Raw genomic sequence first — 21,767 nt, 5'->3', positions numbered from 1 at the left:
CAAGAAGCAGGAGGACAATGGCAGAAACTGCAAGGATTCTTCGCTGGGCGGAAAATCATGTGATAGCACTGTCAGCAGTTTTCATTCCGGGAGTGGACAACTGGGAAGCAGACTTCCTCAGCACGACCTCCACCCGGGAGAGTGGGGACTTCATTGAGAAGTTGTTTCCACATGATTGTGCACCGTTGGGAAAGACCAAAGGTGGACATGATGGCGTCCCGCCTGAACAAAAAACTGGACAGGTATTGCGCCAGGTCAAGAGACCCTCAGGAAATAACTGTGGACGTTCTGGTAACACCATGGGTGTACCAGTCGGTGTATGTGTTCCCTCCTCTGCTTCTCATACCAAAGGTACTGAGAATTATAAGACGTAGAGGAGTAAGAACTATACTCGTGGCTCCGGATGGGCCAAGAAGGACTTGGTACCCGGAACTTCATGAGATGCTCACAGAGGACTCAGGGCCTCTGCCGATAAGAAGGGACTTGCTTCAGCAAGTACCATGTCTGTTCCAAGACTTACCGCGGGTGCGTTTGACGACATGGCGGTTGAACGCCGGATCCTAAGGGAAAAAAGGCATTCCGGAAGAGGTCATTCCTACCCTGGTCAAAGCCAGGAAGGAGGTGACCGCACAACATTATCACCACATGTGGCGAAAATATGTTGCGTGGTGTGAGGCCAGGAAGGCCCCACGAAGAAATTTCAACTCGGTCGATTCCTGCATTTCCTGCAAACAGGAGTGTCTATGGGCCTCAAATTGGGGTCCATTAAGGTTCAAATTTCGGCCCTGTCGATTTTCTTCCAGAAAGAATTGGTTTCAGTTCCTGAAGTCCAGAAATTTGACAAGGGAGTACTGCATATACAACCCCCTTTTGTGCCTCCAGTGGCACTGTGGGATCTCAACGTAGTCCTGGGATTCCTCAAATCACGTTGGTTTAAACCGCTCAAATCTGTGGATTTGAAATATCTCACATGGAAAGTGACCATGATGTTGGCCCTGGCCTCGGCCAGGCGAGTGTCAGAATTGGCGGCTTTGTCTCACAAAAGCCCATATCTGATTGTCCATTCGGACAGGGCAGAGCTGCGGACTCGTCCCCAGTTTCTCCCTAAGGTGGTGTCAGCGTTTCATCTGAACCAGCTTATTGTGGTACCTGCGGCTACTAGAGACTTGGAGGACTCCAAGTTGCTAGATGTTGTCAGGGCCCTGAAAATATAGATTTCCAGGACGGCTGGAGTCAGGAAAACTGACTTGCTGTTATCCTGTATGCACCCAAAAAACTGGGTGCTCTTGCTTCTAAGCAGACGATTGCTAGTTGAATGTGTAGTACAATTCAGCTTGCACATTCTGTGGCAGGACTGCCACAGCCAAAATATATAAATGCCCATTCCACAAGGAAGGTGGGCTCATCTTGGGCGACTGCCCGAGGGGTCTCAGCTTTACAACTTTGCCGAGCTGCTACTTGGTCAGGGGCACACCCTGGCTGAGGAGGACCTGGAGTTCTCTCACTCGGTGCTGCAGAGTCATCCGCACTCTCCCGCCCGTTTGGGAGCTTTGGTATAATCCCCATGGTCCTGACGGAGTCCCCAGCATCCACTTAGGACGTCAGAGAAAATAAGATTTTACTTACCGATAAATCTATTTCTCGTAGTCCGTAGTGGATGCTGGGCGCCCATCCCAAGTGCGGATTGTCTGCAATACTTGTACATAGTTATTGTTACAAAAAAAAAAAAAAATCGGGTTGTTATTGTTGTGAGCCGTCTGTTCAGAGGCTCCTACGTTTGTCATACTGTTAACTGGGTTTAGATCACAAGTTATACGGTGTGATTGGTGTGGCTGGTATGAGTCTTACCCGGGATTCAATATCCTTCCTTATTGTGTACGCTCGTCCGGGCACAGTATCCTAACTAAGGCTTGGAGGAGGGTCATAGGGGGAGGAGCCAGTACACACCACCTGATCCTAAAGCTTTAGTTTTGTGCCCTGTCTCCTGCGGAGCCGCTAATCCCCATGGTCCTGACGGAGTCCCCAGCATCCACTACGGACTACGAGAAATAGATTTATCGGTAAGTAAAATCTTATTATATATATATATATATATATATATTTAAAGAATAGTTTCCTTAACCCTAAATGTGTATGATATAACATAGTATTGTCTAGAAATCCTAAATGAGACATCCTAGTAGTGGGGTGTAGTCAAACAGTTATTTAATTTTGCTGACTGTGGCCATCTGGCAGTGGCTCACCCCTGTGCCCAAATCATGGCTGTGACTGTGTGTTAGGGGTCGGGGATCACCCTTGTCATCATTCCTACCCCCCATAACATACACACACACTGAGTAGTGTACTGCGGGAGGGCGCCCTGGTGGGTGGACGGTGGGAAATTTTGCCATATGGCCCCATATGTCTAGCTATGGCCCTGCAATTATATAAACATTGATTCACAAAGGAGATTGCATTTCCAGGGTCAGTTATACTGTAAATATTGGGAGTTGGGCATGTACATTGATATGCACTAGACATGTATGTTTGTGCACTAGCACACATAAGAGACCCATTTTTAAGGTCCACAGCCAACCCATAATGTTTGAATTGTGATATTTCATTAGAGTTTGCCGAATTTGAGTCTACAGTATGTTCTCCCTTTGCTTAACATAATCCTATATCCTTTTCTGTGCATAAGAACCTTGCTTTTAATTCATAGCAAATGCTCCATAATTTCATATCATTGTACCACACAATGTAGACATGGGCATAGCTATAGTATGTGCAGGGGGTGCCATTGCTATGGATCCCAGAGGCCTTGGGAGCACCAGACCCAGTTCATATAACGGTCTACCAAGTTCCCGGAATTAGCTGCTAAGCACATGAGTCTGGCCTGTTGCCCAATCTGAAAATAGGGACTTGTCAGTCCTCATATAGGTGGTGGTTCAACATCAGCGCTCATATACTGTAGGATATGATCCATTTCCGGCACTCATGTTTCACCCCCACAGACACAAATTAGATGACCACTTAGTAATTAGTTTTAAACTATAAGAAAAATGCATACTAAAATTAGAACAGAATAAAAACAGAATATTAAATCAAAATAGAATTTCCCCTTTACTGTGACCCACACGTTTCGCAGACTATTTCCGCTAGCTAGAGGCAGACAGTCGGAAAAATGTATAGGCTCTGTTCTTAAGAACAATGGAGCTCTGTACAGGGCTCTTCTATTCCTGGCTGTGACCTGTAGATCTTCTATAACTATTACTGCTGGCGCTAATCTAAACTAAACTACAGTATGTGTTCACTATTGGGACAGAATGCTAGATTCAAGTGTTGCCAGAGAATATTTTATTCTTGAATATCACAAATCAGATTCCTGACAGACCATGAACCTGCGTCTTATTTACTAATACTGTATTACAATTATTACTATTATTACAATTATTATTCTACCAGCGTAAGAATTTTCTGTTACCAATACTAGTATAAGACTGTTCTGTGTCAATGGCTCTACAAAATACTATGCACAAAATGTACTATTTCCTGTTACAGGAGCAATGTTTTATCCAGGGCATGCATATACATGTAGTGCAATTTATAGTTGTTAGTGATTTGTGCTTGTGTCACTGTACAATATACCTTCTTGTGTGTCTCTATTCTCAGGTGCTTTCTGATGATTCTACTGACGCTTAATCTGATCATCTGGGTCACTGCAGTTACTGAAGAATCCAGAAATCACACTTTAGAATTGCAGAAGTATCTAGAGAGAAATTTTTTCGATGAGAGTAGCAAGAACTCCACTGAATATAAAGGTACAGGTCTAAAAGTCAAGTAGTTGCCTATCCTGCCAAAGTTCATACTAATAGTGCTCAGCCAAATAGATTCAGCTTAGTGAAAGGGTAATATAGGTGTCACTGATCCCTTGTTCTTCTACAAAGGCACATGCACATGCTGTCAAAATTTGTTTTAGTAATGTATCTGTAAATTAGGGGGCTGATTCTGAAGAAGCTTCGCCCACTGGTTTTCCATCTACTGTACAGCCGCATTCATTATCACTTGCAACAGCTACGTGCTACTGTAGCTACAAGAGATCCGTCTGAAACAGTCTTCATTCTCTGTATGCACAAATCTGTATAGCACGGAACTCTAGCTATATTCCCACACAAAGCCAGATCCGGCAAAGATCTGACCAACTCAGAATCAGACAGAGATATGCAGAAATACGTACATTCACTCCTGCACATTTGCTGTATGCTACAACTCACTATTTGTGGACCTCATTCAGCGTCAGTTGCAGATGCAAATTATTGTACAATGAGCTATTATCGACACACTGCGCAAGCATACGCAACCGTACATGAGACAGTGCGCACGTGCCAAGGCTGGTTTTCATGATCGTACATTGGTATCTGCAAACACAGTAGCGATTGCATTTAGCAATGATAAAAAGGAGTGGTGGAGTAGTGTCAGTGGGATGGGTTCACAATTTCTGCGATGTGGGGCGTGGCCATTATATTTGCAATATACTGTATGCAAAAAGAATTGCGGGAATTGCAAATGCATCAACAACACAGACTGCGGAATTACTGATTGCAGCAGCAAACGCTCCGATGGCCAGTGATTGCAAAATCACTGGTAGCTGATGTGATGCAGGGAATTCTATTCAGTGTGCTGCATTCCCTAATTAAATAAATTAGCCTTTTACAATTGACAAAATAACACTTTTCTTTAGGCATGTACAGTGTGTTGTCATGTGTATGCTCATTTTAACACAGTGTTGTGCATAACTTATTACTATTGTAAGCAGTGGCTTAACTTCTTAATTGCAAGATAAATGTATTGCCCTCCCTACCCCCTTACAAAAAATGATTTGTATTTTACTGACTCCTTACCCTGTGTGAATGATAACCCCCCCCTTCCCATGTGTGAACCATACACCCCCCTCCCCCCCCTCACACACACCCCCCCTCCCTCCCCCCCCCCTCACACACACACACACACACACACACACACACACACACACACTTCTCCTGTGTGAGTGATATCACCCTCTTCCTCCTTTTCTGAGCCAGGTCTCCATTCCCACTGTGTGAGACAGAGAGAGGGAGACAGGGAGAGGGAAAGAGACACAGAGACAGGGAGAGAGCGAGAGAAAAGGAGAGAGACGGGGAAATAAAGATGGGGAGATAGATGAGGGAGAGAGAGATGTAGGGAGTGAGATGGAGGGAGAGAGCCAGAGAGAGACGCAGAAATGGGCAGAGACAGGGAAAGAGAAAGAGAGACGAGGGAGAGAGAAAGGGAGAGAGACAAATGGAGGGAAAGACAGGAAAAGAGAGACAGAGATGAGGAGAGAGAGAAGTGAGGGAGAGAGATACAGAGACAGGGAAAGACAGGGAGAGGGAGAGAGACAGGGACACATAGACAGGGAGAGGGAGATATATACAGGGAGTGGGGAAGATAGACGAGGGGAGAGAGAGAGAGAGACGAGGGAGAGACAGAGAGACAGGGAGAGACAGATGGGGAGAGAGAGGTGAGGGAGAGAGACAGGGAGATAGACACAGAGACAGGGAGAGGGAGACAGGGACTCAGGGAAAGGGAGAGAGACAGGGACACATAGACAGGGAGAGGGAGATATATACAGGGAGAGGGGAAGATAGACGAGGGGAGAGACAGAGAGACAGGGAGAGACAGATGGGGAGAGAGAAGTGAGGGAGAGAGACAGGGAGATAGACACAGAGACAGGGAGAGGGAGACAGGGACTCAGGGAAAGGGAGAGAGACAGGGACACATAGACAGGGAAAGGGAGCTATATACAGGGAGAGGGGAAGATAGACGAGGGGAGAGAGAGAGAGACGAGGGAGAGACAGAGAGACAGGGAGAGACAGATGGGGAGAGAGAGGTGAGGGAGAGAGACAGGGAGATAGACACAGAGACAGGGAGAGGGAGACAGGGACTCAGGGAAAGGGAGAGAGACAGGGACACATAGACAGGGAGAGGGAGATATATACAGGGAGAGGGGAAGATAGACGAGGGGAGAGATAGAGAGACAGAGAGACAGGGAGAGACAGATGGGGAGAGAGAAGTGAGGGAGAGAGACAGGGAGATAGACACAGAGACAGGGAGAGGGAGACAGGGACTCAGGGAAAGGGAGAGAGACAGGGACACATAGACAGGGAGAGGGAGATATATACAGGGAGAGGGGAAGATAGACGAGGGGAGAGAGAGAGAGATGAGGGAGAGACAGAGAGACAGGGAGAGACAGAGATGGGGAGAGAGAGGTGAGGGAGAGAGACAGGGAGATAGACACAGAGACAGGGAGAGGGAGACAGGGACTCAGGGAAAGGGAGAGAGACGGAGATAGATGCAGAGACAGGGAGAGGGACAGAGGAAGAAGGTGAGAGATGAGGAAGAGAGAGAGACAGACGGAGGGAGAGAGAAAGACAGATGACGAGAGAGAGAAGTGAGGTACAGAGACGCAGAGACAGGGAGAGAGACAGGTACACATAGACGGAAAGGCAGAGAGAGATGGAGAGAGAGAGACAGGGAGAGACAGACATGGGGAGAGAGAGAAGCAAGGGAGAGGGAGAGAGACAGTGACACATAGGGAAAGGGAGATAGAGACAGGGAGAGGAGGAGAGGCAGGGAGACAGAGAGATGAGAGAGAGAGAGAGACAGGGAGAGACAGATGGAAAGAGAGAGAGAGACAGGGAGAGACAGATGGGGAGAGACAGGCAAACGGAGAGACAGATGTGGAGAGATAGGGAGAGACAGATGGGTAGAGAGAGAGAAGCGAGGGAGACAGGTAAACAGGGAGAGGAAGAGAGATGCAGAGAGAGGGTGACAGGGGCATAGGGAGAGGGGGAGAGAGACAGGGAGAGAGAGAGAGAGAGAGAGAGAGAGAGAGAGACAAGGGGAGAGAGACAGGGAGAGAGACAGAGGGAGAGGGAGAGAGAGAGAGAGAGAGAGAGAGAGAGAAAGAGGGCGAGAGACGCAGAGACAGAGAGACAGAGCCGGGGAGAAAGAGATAGACAGGGAGAAAGAGGGAACCGCACAGGGTGAGGTGCGCGGAAACTTCTGCTGCACCATAGGTGCCACACACTGGCTATCCCCCTTATGTGGCCGGGCGGCTGTAGTCTCACCCCTAGAATTTCCCGGCAGAGGGAAGATTCCCAGTGCCTCCTGCACAAGAGCCGCAAGCTTTCTCTACAGTCCACACTTACCCTCCTTGTCCGCCATGGTGCTCACTGGGAGCTGTGTTTCGGTGCTACTTCCGGCCTCGCTGTCCAGACCGCGTACCCCTCTCTCAGTTCGGGAGGCTGGACAGGGGGGCAGCTCCTCCCCATGCTGCTCCCACTATTGTTTCCCACCTCCCCGTATCTCGCATATTCCGCAGCCCTCTCAGCTCTCAGGAGAGTGAGTCCTTTTATATGTTTCTGCTCGAGAGGGGGTTTTTTAGTGACCCCTTTCCCCTACTGAGTCTTTAGGTCACAGAGGAGGAGCGCCCCATTGATGCTGATCGGCGCTTCGCCTTTGCTCGTGGATCTTCGATTGAAGCAAGAAGGGAAGGGATGGGAGACAGTGGAGGAGCCAGGTGCCCCCTTCAGGGTTGGCTGCCCGGCAGCAACAGACTCTGTTACCTCCAGGAGTACCGCCCCTGATTGTAAGCAACACTGGTCACTTAAACATTTTACATGTATGTAGTGTGTTTTTACCATAACCCTTAACCCCTTCAATGGTGACTTTTTGGAATTTGGTCACACCTCCCAAGGCAGGTTTTTAATTTTTTTTTACTTGCGCGTTGCCAGGGGTTACATGCCCGTTGCCAGGGGTTTCACATGCTGTGTCATGCTTTTTGCCAGGGGTTTTATGCTCTGGGATCCATGCTCATTGCCATGGGGAATGCTCGTTGCCTAGGGGTAGCTAGGGATGGCCATCGACCATCGATGATTCAAATCATCAGTGGTCTATGACCGATGTTTAATACTTTTACCATCGATGGGGGAGAACCAGATGGTTTCCCGCCATCGATGGTTCAGTGCTACCGAATTTATTTATATTTTCTCAAAGTGTCAGGGCACAAAGCTTAGCCCCGCCCTCTGATACCTACTAAGCCACGCCCCCTGGTTTGCCTTTTTACTATACAGCAGGGATGACCATCGATGGGTAAAACCATTGATGGATCCATTCCAGATGGTTTTACACCATCGAGGTTACCCATCAATGGTCACCATCGGTGGATAACCCACCGATGGCCATCCCCCATGTAGCATTTGCTGGCGGGTACTAGCCCACCAGCACTGAAATCCCCCCTCCTCCCTTGTATTCCGCTCGGCTGGTGGAGTTTTGCGCAATGATGCGATCACATCATGATGTCACAATGCGATCGCGTCATTCTTCAAAGTCCGCCGGCCGAGCGGAGTATAAGATGGAGGGAGGGGGAGCACTGGCATGCCACGGAAAATTTCCTGGGTTGCCAGTCTGCACAACACAGCTAGCCCCGGAAATTTTCTGGGATTACCACTGGGGTTAATGCCTGCCTAACATTGGGGGTCATTCCGAGTTGATCGCTCGCTAGCAGTTTTTAGCAGCCGTGCAAACGCTATGCCGCCGCCACTGGGAGTATATTTTAGCTTAGCAGAAGTGCGAACGTTTTTATCACAGATTGCCTGCAAAAAAATTTTGTGTAGTTTCAGAGTAGCTCAAAACCTACTCAGCGCTTGCGATCGCTTCAGACTATTCAGAGCCGGATTTGACGTCACACACCCGCCCAGCGATCGCCCAGCCACGCCTGCGTTTTCCCTGGCACGCCTGCGTTTTTCTGAACACTCCCTGAAAACGGTCAATTGACACCCAGAAACGCCCACTTCATGTCAATCACTCTGCGGCAACCAGTGCGATTGAAATGCATCGCTAGAGACCCTGAGCAAAACTGCATCGTTCATTGTGCCTGTACGTCGCGTGTGCACATTGTGTCACATACGCATGCGCAGAACTGCAATTTTTTAGCCTGATCGCTGCGCTGCGAACAAATGCAGCTAGCGATCAACTCGGAATGACCACCATTATTCTGACAAGAAGCAAACCATCCCAGCACAAATATGATTTGTGTTTCCCATATTTAACATTAATAAGTATTTTGACCTATGCACAGCATTTCTATTGTACAAATCATTTATAAATGAACATACTCCAAAATGAACTATAATTTCTGTTTATTCATGTAAATTAAATGTTTCTCTTTTGACTATATACTTAAACAATGTAAAGTAAAAAAATAATCAAATAATATTTACCAAATAATGTGTGCACAAATATAGCCTCACCATAAAACGGTAATAAACATAATTTTTCAGCCAAATAGCAAAAAAAGCAAATGCATCAGTAGGAAGGAACGCAACATCCTTGATGCAATGGCAAACTGGCAACCAGGTATATGGGGCAACAAGAGATTGCTGATTTTTGCCCCCACGCTTCTTTGCAGGTTTTGCAAATTATTTGCCTAAACAGTTCTCCATGTAATTAAATTAATTTGATTTGATTAGTAATCTATTAGCAATTGCTAGGTGTGAAGTTAGTGAGTAGCACTTGCAGTGATTTGCTTAGGATGAACTTCAATGCTTTTGTGCTGACATCGATGTATAAGAGTTGCTTTTAGTCTCGTAATTTTGAGTGAATGTATGCAATGTTGCTTTAAAGTTATGGGTGCAATAGGAGTGGGCTAGGGGGCCTGATTCAGACCTGATCACTGCTGTGCGTTTTCAAACAGCGTGCGATTATCTAACTACTGCGCATGCGTCTGCACTGCAATGCACACGCGTGTCGCCAAACAGAGGATGGTGCGAAAATTTCAATAGCACAGCTGTTCTCAAAGTGATTGACAGGAAAAGGACATTTGTGGGTGGTAACTGCCCATTTTCTGTGAGTGTCAGGAAAACTCAGGCGTTCCCAAGTGTTTTTAGGGCAGTTGTGTGACGTCAGCTCCAGACCCGATCAGCCTGATTTCTTTGCACTAGAGGAATAAGTATTGAGCTACGCACAGACTACACACACAGAATGGGAAAAGCACTCGATGGTTAGTGTGATGCGAACAGTTTTGCAGCTGTCTGCTGACTGAGGGGAATTATCGCACAGTGTACACATGCATAAGGAAGTATTCTAGTGCGCAACCAGCAACAGCTGGTATAGGGACGGTCAAGGTCCCTTCTAAGTACAATAAAGAATAATAATCAATGTACCAGCGCTGGCTGTAAATTAATTTTCTAACAATTTGGACGGTATGTTTGTAAAAATATCACAATTTATTTCATATAAAAAGAGCACATTAAAAAATTTATTAAAATAAAAGTTCACATATAGTAATTACAAAGAAGAAGATAGTTTATATCATTTATAACCACTTCTCTCTGTATCAGGTCATAGTTTAAAGTCCACTCATATGTTACTATAAGCAGTTCCAACAGATATGGCCAGTGCCGTAACTAGGCATTTTAGCGTTGTGTGCAAGAAACGGCATCTGCGCCCCCCGTCCCCCCCACACCTTATGTAAAATATGGGCAGTGCGTGATGTAGGCGTGCTCCAAACATTAGGGGCATGGCTTCATGGGGAAAGGGTGTGGCCACAAAATAATACCAATTCACACTACGGTGCACAGTAGTCTCGATTATTCAAATTACACCGCACATTAGCGCCACTACACCAGGTAGAGCCCCTTTTACACATTAGGGCAGTCAGCGTCCCCTTTTTACACATTACGGCAGACAGCGCCCCCATTTTTACACATTACAACAGACAGCGTCCCCTTTTCACACATTACGGAAGACAGCATCCCCCTTTTTACACATTACGGCAGACAGCGTCCCCTTTTTACACATTACGGCAGACAGCGTCCCCTTTTTACACATTACGGCAGACAGCGTCCCCTTTTTACACATTACAACAGACAGCATCCCCTTTTTACACATTACGGAAGACAGCATCCCTCTTTTTACACATTACGGCAGACAGCGTCCCCTTTTTACACATTACGTCAGACAGCGTCCCCTTTTTACACATTACGACAGACAGCGTCCCCTTTTTACACATTACGGCAGACAGCGTTCCCTTTTTACACATTACGGAAGACAGCATCCCCCTTTTTACACATTACGGCAGACAGCGTCCCCTTTTTACACATTACGGCAGACAGCGTCCCCTTTTTACACATTACGGCAGCCAGTCCCCCTTTTTACACATTACGGCAGACAGTGTCCCCCTTTTTACACATTACAGCAGACAGTCCCCCTTTTTTACACATTACGGCAGACAGCGTCCCCTTTTTACACATTACGGCAGACAGCGTCCCCTTTGTACACATTACGGCAGATAGCGTCCCCTTTTTACACATTACGACAGACAGCGTCCCCTTTTTACACATTATGGTAGACAGCGTCCCCTTTTTACACATTACGGCAGACAGCGTCCCCTTTTTACACATTACAGCAGCCAGTCCCCCTTTTTACACATTACGGCAGACAGTGTCCCCCTTTTTACACATTACAGCAGACAGTCCCCCTTTTTTACACATTACGGCAGACAGCGTCTCCTTTTTACACATTACGGCAGCCAGTCCCCCTTTTTACACATTACGGCAGACCGCGTCGATAGAGAGAGTGACAGACAGACACTTACCATCTCTCCCCGCTGTCCTCTGTGACACTGGCTGGTGCTGCTGTGCTGTGCTGGGGCGGGCTGCGGCTGGGCAATGGAGCTGAGCGGCGCCTGCGACTGGGGCATGTTGGCGGGTCCTCCCCGCTCTGAAGCTCCGTTCCAGCCAATAGACGCATGGAGGGCACCGGCCACGCGAATAAAGTCACGTGATCGGGACCTGCCGCACACCCACCACCCAGCGCACGCCACGCGGAGGGGGCGCAACCTCGAAGACAGAGAGAGATATACCTCCCATATTGTTTTAATCATATGACATGGGGAGACACTCCCCAGTCCACCACGTCTTCGGCGCGGCAAACCCAGCGCATCCTGAGCTATTTCGCTCACCGCACGTCCCTGCTATACAATGACTGTATTGAATTGGAGAATGTCCTAGCCATATCTGTTGGAACTGCTTATAGGAACATATGAGTGTACTTTAAACTATTAGCTGATACAGAGAAGTGGTTATAAATTATATAAACTATTTTCTTCTTTGTAATAACTATATGTGAACTTTTATTTTAATTATTTTTTTAATGTGCTCTTTTTATATGTAATAAATTGTGATTTTTTTTTTTACAAGCAAACCGTCCAAATTGTTAGAAAATTAATTTACAGCCAGCGCCGGTACATTGATTAGTACACATGCATTCGCACACTTGCACAGGGCAAATTTTCACTCCCCCTGGGCGGCGTATATCTGATCGCAGGACAGTGTAATTTGCAGCCCAGCGATCAGGTGTGAATTAGGCCCTATATTTGCGATGAGGGTATAGTATACGCAGATGCGATTGTGGGTTTGGCTAGAAGTCTTCGCAGATTTGCAATCGCAATTAGTGTGTGTTAATTTTCAATTGCAATCCGTGGTGAATGAGGCCCAGTGGGCGCTGAAAGAGATACATCTGACTCAGAGTCCACCTCTATTTCTGATTCCTTTATTATTGAAAATGTGAATATAAAATGAGAAAAGTTGTTAGTTGCTGCAGAGGAATGAGGATAAATAAATAAATAAAAAAACAATGGCCCTCATTCCGAGTTGTTCGCTCGCTAGCTGCTTTTAGCAGCATTGCACATGCTAGGCCGCCGCCCTCTGGGAGTGTATCTTAGCATAGCAGAATTCTGCTATTAAGTATTTCCTTGCAGTTTCTGAGTAGCTCCAGATCTACTCCTAGATTGCGATCACCTCAGTATGTTTAGTTCCTGGTTTGACGTCACAAACACGCCCAGCGTCCGGCCAGCCACTCCCTCGTTTCTCCAGCCACTCATGCGTTTTTACCTGGCACGCCTGCGTTTTTTAGCACACTCCCTGAAAACGGCCAGTTTCCGCCCAGAAACACCCACTTCCTGTCAATCACACTACGATCAGCACAGCGATTGAAAAGCTTTGTTCGCCCGTGAGTAAAATAGCATAGTTTTGTGTAATATTGCTTAGCTCGTGCGCCCTGCTGTGCATACGCATGCGCAGAACTGCCGGATTTTAGCCTATTAGCAATTCTGCTAAAAATAGCAACGAGCGAACAACACGGAATGACCACCAATATTTTAATAAAATATTTTTATTCCTCTGAAGGAACTCTTGATTTTGAGATGATCGGTACCCAATTTGTTAAAAAATACTAATATTAACTGTTATACTACCATTCAACCCATTGTGACCTACCAAAAATTGTCATTAATTTTAGTGTTATTTGCACTTACGTATCCACCTATTCAATGCCAATCTTGCTCCTACCAGCCTGTATAGTAATTAGGGGAGTGCGCAGGGCCAAATCTTCGGTTTTGCGTTTTGATTTTGGATCTGTATCTCCTTCATGTTTTAGATCTGGATTGGTTTTGGTAAAACTGCCCTTGCCGGTTTTGGTTTTGGTTCTGGGTTTTTTTTGAGAGATCATAAAAACACCTAAAATTACATAATGTTGGCCTGTTTTGTTCCTACAGTAACATTAATTTCCTCTAATTTCCAGTCAATTTTGACCACCTCACCAACAAATGCTAAAGCCTGGCTAAGCAACAGAGCAGCAGCACAAACACACAGCAGTTCGTACTGTTTAAAAATGTTTTACAAATTGGCAATGTATTACAATAACCAATTGAGCCAACAAGTACTATCAATAGAAAACAATCCAACACAGAAATTGCCTGAGAATCGTGTGTAGAATATCATTGCTCTAAAGTAGTTACCAAATAGCAAAGAAAAAAACCCTGAAACCGTGTGTAAAATATCCAATAGCAGACATTGATGCCCTCTACACAAGTGCACATTAGGGATGTGCACTTGAAATTTTTCGGGTTTTGTGTTTTGGTTTTGGGATCGGTTCCGCGGCCGTGTTTTGGGTTCGACCGCGTTTTGGCAAAACCTCACCGAATTTTTTTTGTCGGATTCGGGTGTGTTTTGGATTCGGGTGTTTTTTTCAAAAACCCTAAAAAACAGCTTAAATCATAGAATTTGGGGGTCATTTTGATCCCAAAGTATTAATAACCTCAAAAACCATAATTTCCACTCATTTTCAGTCTATTCTGAATACCTCACACCTCACAATATTATTTTTAGTCCTAAAATTTGCACCGAGGTCGCTGGATGACTAAGCTAAGCGACCCTAGTGGCCGACACAAACACCTGGCCCATCTTGGAGTGGCACTGCAGTGTCACGCAGGATGGCCCTTCCAAAAAACACTCCCCAAACAGCACATGACGCAAAGAAGAAAAAAAGAGGCGCAATGAGGTAGCTGTGTGAGTAAGATAAGCGACCCTAGTGGCCGACACAAACACCTGGCCCATCTAGGAGTGGCACTGCAGTGTCACGCAGGATGGTCCTTCCAAAAAACACTCCCCAAACAGCACATGACGCAAAGAAGAAAAAAAGAGGCGCAATGAGGTAGCTGTGTGAGTAAGATAAGCGACCCTAGTGGCCGACACAAACACCTGGCCCATCTAGGAGTGGCACTGCAGTGTCACGCAGGATGGCCCTTCCAAAAAACACTCCTCAAACAGCACATGACGCAAATAAAAATGAAAGAAAAAAGAGGTGCAAGATGGAATTGTCCTTGGGCCCTCCCACCCACCCTTATGTTGTATAAACAGGACATGCACACTTTAACCAACCCATCATTTCAGTGACAGGGTCTGCCACACGACTGTGACTGAAATGACGGGTTGGTTTGGACCCCCACCGAAAAAGAAGCAATTAATCTCTCCTTGCACAAACTGGCTCTACAGAGGCAAGATGTCCACCTCATCATCATCCTCCGATATATCACCGTGTACATCCCGCTCCTCACAGATTATCAATTCGTCCCCACTGGAATCCACCATCTCAGCTCCCTGTGTACTTTGTGGAGGCAATTGCTGCTGGTCAATGTCTCCACGGAGGAATTGATTATAATTCATTTTAATGAACATCATCTTCTCCACATTTTCTGGAAGTAACCTCGTACGCAGATTGCTGACAAGGTGAGCGGCGGCACTAAACACTCTTTCGGAGTACACACTTGTGGGAGGGCAACTTAGGTAGAATAAAGCCAGTTTGTGCAAGGGCCTCCAAATTGCCTCTTTTTCCTGCCAGTATAAGTACGGACTGTCTGACGTGCCTACTTGGATGCGGTCACTCATATAATCCTCCACCATTCTTTCAATGGTGACAGAATCATATGCAGTGACAGTAGACGACATGTCCGTAATCGTTGTCAGGTCCTTCAGTCCGGACCAGATGTCAGCATCAGCAGTCGCTCCAGACTGCCCTGCATCACCGCCAGCGGGTGGGCTCGGAATTCTGAGCCTTTTCCTCGCACCCCCAGTTGCGGGAGAATGTGAAGGAGGAGATGTTGACAGGTCGCGTTCCGCTTGACTTGACAATTTTGTCACCAGCAGGTCTTTGAACCCCAGCAGACTTGTGTCTGCCGGAAAGAGAGATCCAAGGTAGGTTTTAAATCTAGGATCGAGCACGGTGGCCAAAATGTAGTGCTCTGATTTCAACAGATTGACCACCCGTGAATCCTTGTTAAGCGAATTAAGGGCTCCATCCACAAGTCCCACATGCCTAGCGGAATCGCTCCCTTTTAGCTCCTCCTTCAATGCCTCCAGCTTCTTCTGCAAAAGCCTGATGAGGGGAATGACCTGACTCAGGCTGGCAGTGTCTGAACTGACTTCACGTGTGGCAAGTTCAAAAGGTTGCAGAACCTTGCACAACGTTGAAATCATTCTCCACTGCGCTTGAGACAGGTACATTCCACCTCCTATATCGTGCTCAATTGTATAGGCTTGAATGGCCTTTTGCTGCTCCTCCAACCTCTGAAGCATATAGAGGGTTGAATTCCACCTCGTTACCACTTCTTGCTTCAGATGATGGCAGGGCAGGTTCAGGCGTTTTTGGTGGTGCTCCAGTCTTCTGTACGTGGTGCCTGTACGCCGAAAGTGTCCCGCAATTCTTCTGGCCACCGACAGCATCTCTTGCACGCCCCTGTTGTTTTTTAAAAAATTCTGCACCACCAAATTTAAGGTATGTGCAAAACATGGGACGTGCTGGAATTTGCCCATATTTAATGCACACACAATATTGCTGGCGTTGTCCGATGCCACAAATCCACAGGAGAGTCCAATTGGGGTAAGCCATTCCGCGATGATCTTCCTCAGTTGCCGTAAGAGGTTTTCAGCTGTGTGCGTATTCTGGAAACCGGTGATACAAAGCGTAGCCTGCCTAGGAAAGAGTTGGCGTTTGCGAGATGCTGCTACTGGTGCCGCCGCTGCTGTTCTTGCGGCGGGAGTCCATACATCTACCCAGTGGGCTGTCACAGTCATATAGTCCTGACCCTGCCCTGCTCCACTTGTCCACATGTCCGTGGTTAAGTGGACATTGGGTACAACTGCATTTTTTAGGACACTGGTGAGTCTTTTTCTGACGTCCGTGTACATTCTCGGTATCGCCTGCCTAGAGAAGTGGAACCTAGATGGTATTTGGTAACGGGGGCACACTGCCTCAAGAAATTGTCTAGTTCCCTGTGAACTAACGGCGGATACCGGACGCACGTCTAACACCAACATAGTTGTCAAGGCCTCAGTTATCCGCTTTGCAACAGGATGACTGCTGTGATATGTCATCTTCCTCGCAAAGGACTGTTGGACAGTTAATTGCTTGGTGGAAGTAGTAAAAGTGGGCTTACGACTTCCCCTCTGGGATGACCATCGACTCCCAGCAGCAACAACAGCAGCGCCAGCAGCAGTAGGCGTTACACACAAGGATGCATCGGAGGAATCCCAGGCAGGAGAGGACTCGTCAGAATTGCCAGTGACATGGCATGCAGGACTATTGGCATTCCTGGGGAAGGAGGAAATTGACACTGAGGGAGTTGGTGGGGTGGTTTGCGTGAGCTTGGTTACAAGAGGAAGGGACTTACTGGTCAGTGGACTGCTTCCGCTGTCGCCCAAAGTTTTTGAACTTGTCACTGACTTATTATGAATGCGCTGCAGGTGACGTATAAGGGAGGATGTTCCGAGGTGGTTAACGTCCTTACCCCTACTTATTACAGCTTGACAAAGGCAACACACGGCTTGACAAATGTTGTCCGCATTTCTGGTGAAATACTTCCACACCGAAGAGCTGATTTTTTTGGTATTTTCACCAGGCATGTCAACGGCCCTATTCCTCCCACGGACAACAGGTGTCTCCCCGGGTGCCTGACTTAAACAAACCACCTCACCATCAGAATCCTCCTTGTCAATTTCCTCCCCAGCGCCAGCAACACCCATATCCTCCTCATCCTGGTGTACTTCAACACTGACATCTTCAATCTGACTATCAGGAACTGGACTGCGGGTGCTCCTTCCAGCACTTGCAGGGGGCGTGCAAATGGTGGAAGGCGCATGCTCTTCACGTCCAGTGTTGGGAAGGTCAGGCATCGCAACCGACACAATTGGACTCTCCTTGTGGATTTGGGATTTCGAAGAACGCACAGTTCTTTGCGGTGCTTTTGCCAGCTTGAGTCTTTTCAGTTTTCTAGCGAGAGGCTGAGTGCTTCCATCCTCATGTGAAGCTGAACCACTAGCCATGAACATAGGCCAGGGCCTCAGCCGTTCCTTGCCACTCCGTGTGGTAAATGGCATATTGGCAAGTTTACGCTTCTCCTCCGACAATTTTATTTTAGATTTTGGAGTCCTTTTTTTACTGATATTTGGTGTTTTGGATTTTACATGCTCTGTACTATGACATTGGGCATCGGCCTTGGCAGACGACGTTGCTGGCATTTCATCGTCTCGGCCATGACTAGTGGCAGCAGCTTCAGCACGAGGTGGAAGTGGATCTTGATCTTTCCCTTTGGAACCTCAACATTTTTGTTCTCCATATTTTAATAGGCACAACTAAAAGGCACCTCAGGTAAACAATGGAGATGGATGGATACTAGTATACTTATGGATGGATGAGCGACTGCCGACACAGAGGTAGCTACAGCCGTGGACTACCGTACTGTGTCTGCTGCTAATATAGACTGGATGATAATGAGATGAAATCAATATATATATATATATATATATAATATCACTAGTACTACAGCCGGACAGGTATATATATTTATTATGTAATGACTGATGACGGACCTGCTGGACACTGTCAGCTCAGCAGCACCGCAGACTGCTACAGTAAGCTACTATAGTAGTATGTATAAAGAAGAAAGAAAAAAAAAAACCACGGGTAGGTGGTATACAATTATGGATGGACGAGCGACTGCCGACACAGAGGTAGCTACAGCCGTGGGCTACCGTACTGTGTCTGCTGCTAATATAGACTGGATGATAATGAGATGAAATCAATATATATATATATAATATCACTAGTACTGCAGCCGGACAGGTATATATATTTATTATGTAATGACTGATGACAGACCTGCTGGACACTGTCAGCTCAGCAGCACCGCAGACTGCTACAGTAAGCTACTATAGTAGTATGTATAAAGAAGAAAAAAAAAAAAACCACGGGTAGGTGGTATACAATTATGGATGGACGAGCGACTGCCGACACAGAGGTAGCTACAGCCGTGGACTACCGTACTGTGTCTGCTGCTAATATAGACTGGATGATAATGAGATGAAATCAATATATATATATATATATATATATATAATATCACTAGTACTGCAGCCGGACAGGTATATATATTTATTATGTAATGACTGATGACGGACCTGCTGGACACTGTCAGCTCAGCAGCACCGCAGACTGCTACAGTAAGCTACTATAGTAGTATGTATAAAGAAGAAAAAAAAAAAACCACGGGTAGGTGGTATACAATTATGGATGGACGAGCGACTGCCGACACAGAGGTAGCTACAGCCGTGGACTACCGTACTGTGTCTGCTGCTAATATAGACTGGATGATAATGAGATGAAATCAATATATATATATATATATAATATCACTAGTACTGCAGCCGGACAGGTATATATATTTATTATGTAATGACTGATGACGGACCTGCTGGACACTGTCAGCTCAGCAGCACCGCAGACTGCTACAGTAAGCTACTATAGTAGTATGTATAAAGAAGAAAGAAAAAAAAAACCACGGGTAGGTGGTATACAATTATGGATGGACGAGCGACTGCCGACACAGAGGTAGCTACAGCCGTGGACTACCGTACTGTGTCTGCTGCTAATATAGACTGGATGATAATGAGATGAAATCAATATATATATATATAATATCACTAGTACTGCAGCCGGACAGGTATATATATTTATTATGTAATGACTGATGACGGACCTGCTGGACACTGTCAGCTCAGCAGCACCGCAGACTGCTACAGTAAGCTACTATAGTAGTATGTATAAAGAAGAAAGAAAAGAAAAAAACCACGGGTAGGTGGTATACAATTATGGATGGACGAGCGACTGCCGACACAGAGTTAGCTACAGCCGTGGACTACCGTACTGTGTCTGCTGCTAATATAGACTGGATGATAATGAGATGAAATCAATATATATATATATAATATCACTAGTACTGCAGCCGGACAGGTATATATATTTATTAATGTAATGACTGATGACAGACCTGCTGGACACTGTCAGCTCAGCAGCACCGCAGACTGCTACAGTAAGCTACTATAGTAGTATGTATAAAGAAGAAAGAAAGAAAGAAAAAACCACGGGTAGGTGGTATACAATTATGGATGGACGAGCGACTGCCGACACAGAGGTAGCTACAGCCGTGGACTACCGTACTGTGTCTGCTGCTAATATAGACTGGATGATAATGAGATGAAATCAATATATATATATATATATATAATATCACTAGTACTGCAGCCGGACAGGTATATATATTTATTATGTAATGACTGATGACGGACCTGCTGGACACTGTCAGCTCAGCAGTACCGCAGACTGCTACAGTTAGCTACTATAGTAGTATGTATAAAGAAGAAAGAAAAAAAAAACCACGGGTAGGTGGTATACAATTATGGATGGACGAGCGACTGCCGACACAGAGGTAGCTACAGCCGTGGACTACCGTACTGTGTCTGCTGCTAATATAGACTGGATGATAATGAGATGAAATCAATATATATATATATATATATAATATCACTAGTACTGCAGCCGGACAGGTATATATATTTATTATGTAATGACTGATGACGGACCTGCTGGACACTGTCAGCTCAGCAGCACCGCAGACTGCTACAGTAAGCTACTATAGTAGTATGTATAAAGAAGAAAGAAAAAAAAAACCACGGGTAGGTGGTATACAATTATGGATGGACGAGCGACTGCCGACACAGAGGTAGCTACAGCCGTGGACTACCGTACTGTGTCTGCTGCTAATATAGACTGGATGATAATGAGATGAAATCAATATATATATATATAATATCACTAGTACTGCAGCCGGACAGGTATATATATTATGTAATGACTGATGACGGACCTGCTGGACACTGTCAGCTCAGCAGCACCGCAGACTGCTACAGTAAGCTACTATAGTAGTATGTATAAAGAAGAAAGAAAAAAAAAACACGGGTAGGTGGTATACAATTATGGATGGACGAGCGACTGCCGACACAGAGGTAGCTACAGCCGTGGACTACCGTACTGTGTCTGCTGCTAATATAGACTGGATGATAATGAGATGAAATCAATATATATATATATATAATATCACTAGTACTGCAGCCGGACAGGTATATATATTTATTATGTAATGACTGATGACGGACCTGCTGGACACTGTCAGCTCAGCAGCACCGCAGACTGCTACAGTAAGCTACTATAGTAGTATGTATAAAGAAGAAGAAAAAAAAAACCACGGGTAGGTGGTATACAATTATGGATGGACGAGCGACTGCCGACACAGAGGTAGCTACAGCCGCGGACTACCGTACTGTGTCTGCTGCTAATATAGACTGGATGATAATGAGATGAAATCAATATATATATATATAATATCACTAGTACTGCAGCCGGACAGGTATATATATTTATTATGTAATGACTGATGACGGACCTGCTGGACACTGTCAGCTCAGCAGCACCGCAGACTGCTACAGTAAGCTACTATAGTAGTATGTATAAAGAAGAAAGAAAAAAACAAAACCACGGGTAGGTGGTATACAATTATGGATGGACGAGCGACTGCCGACACAGAGGTAGCTACAGCCGTGGACTACCGTACTGTGGCCCTCATTCCGAGTTGTTCGCTCGGTATTTTTCATCGCATCGCAGTGAAAATCCGCCTAGTACGCATGCGCAATGTTCGCACTGCGACTGCGCCAAGTAACTTTACTATGAAGAAAGTATTTTTACTCACGGCTTTTTCTTCGCTCCGGCGATCGTAATGTGATTGACAGGAAATGGGTGTTACTGGGCGGAAACATGGCGTTTCAGGGGCGTGTGGCAAAAAACGCTACCGTTTCCGGAAAAAACGCAGGAGTGGCCGGAGAAACGGTGGGAGTGCCTGGGCGAACGCTGGGTGTGTTTGTGACGTCAACCAGGAACGACAAGCACTGAAATGATCGCACAGGCAGAGTAAGTCTGGAGCTACTCTGAAACTGCTAAGTAGTTAGTAATCGCAATATTGCGAATACATCGGTCGCAAT

The 21,767-nt window shown here is 46.0% G+C and overlaps 1 protein-coding gene across 1 annotated transcript in view; it reads left to right on the top strand.

Moving 5' to 3' along the window:
- LOC135055991 (proton channel OTOP2-like) overlaps positions 1-21,767 on the top strand; it is an 80,086-nt gene that overhangs the window by 39,505 nt on the left and 18,814 nt on the right. Inside the window, exon 4 of the mRNA XM_063960669.1 lies at positions 3,652-3,800. Within this exon, the coding sequence (XP_063816739.1) occupies positions 3,652-3,800 (149 nt within the window). The remainder of the gene's footprint in view (positions 1-3,651; positions 3,801-21,767) is intronic.

Source organism: Pseudophryne corroboree, chromosome 3, assembly GCF_028390025.1.
Source record: "Pseudophryne corroboree isolate aPseCor3 chromosome 3, aPseCor3.hap2, whole genome shotgun sequence".
Taxonomy (NCBI): Eukaryota; Metazoa; Chordata; class Amphibia; order Anura; family Myobatrachidae; genus Pseudophryne; species Pseudophryne corroboree.
This window is presented reverse-complemented; position numbering and strand designations above follow the sequence as displayed.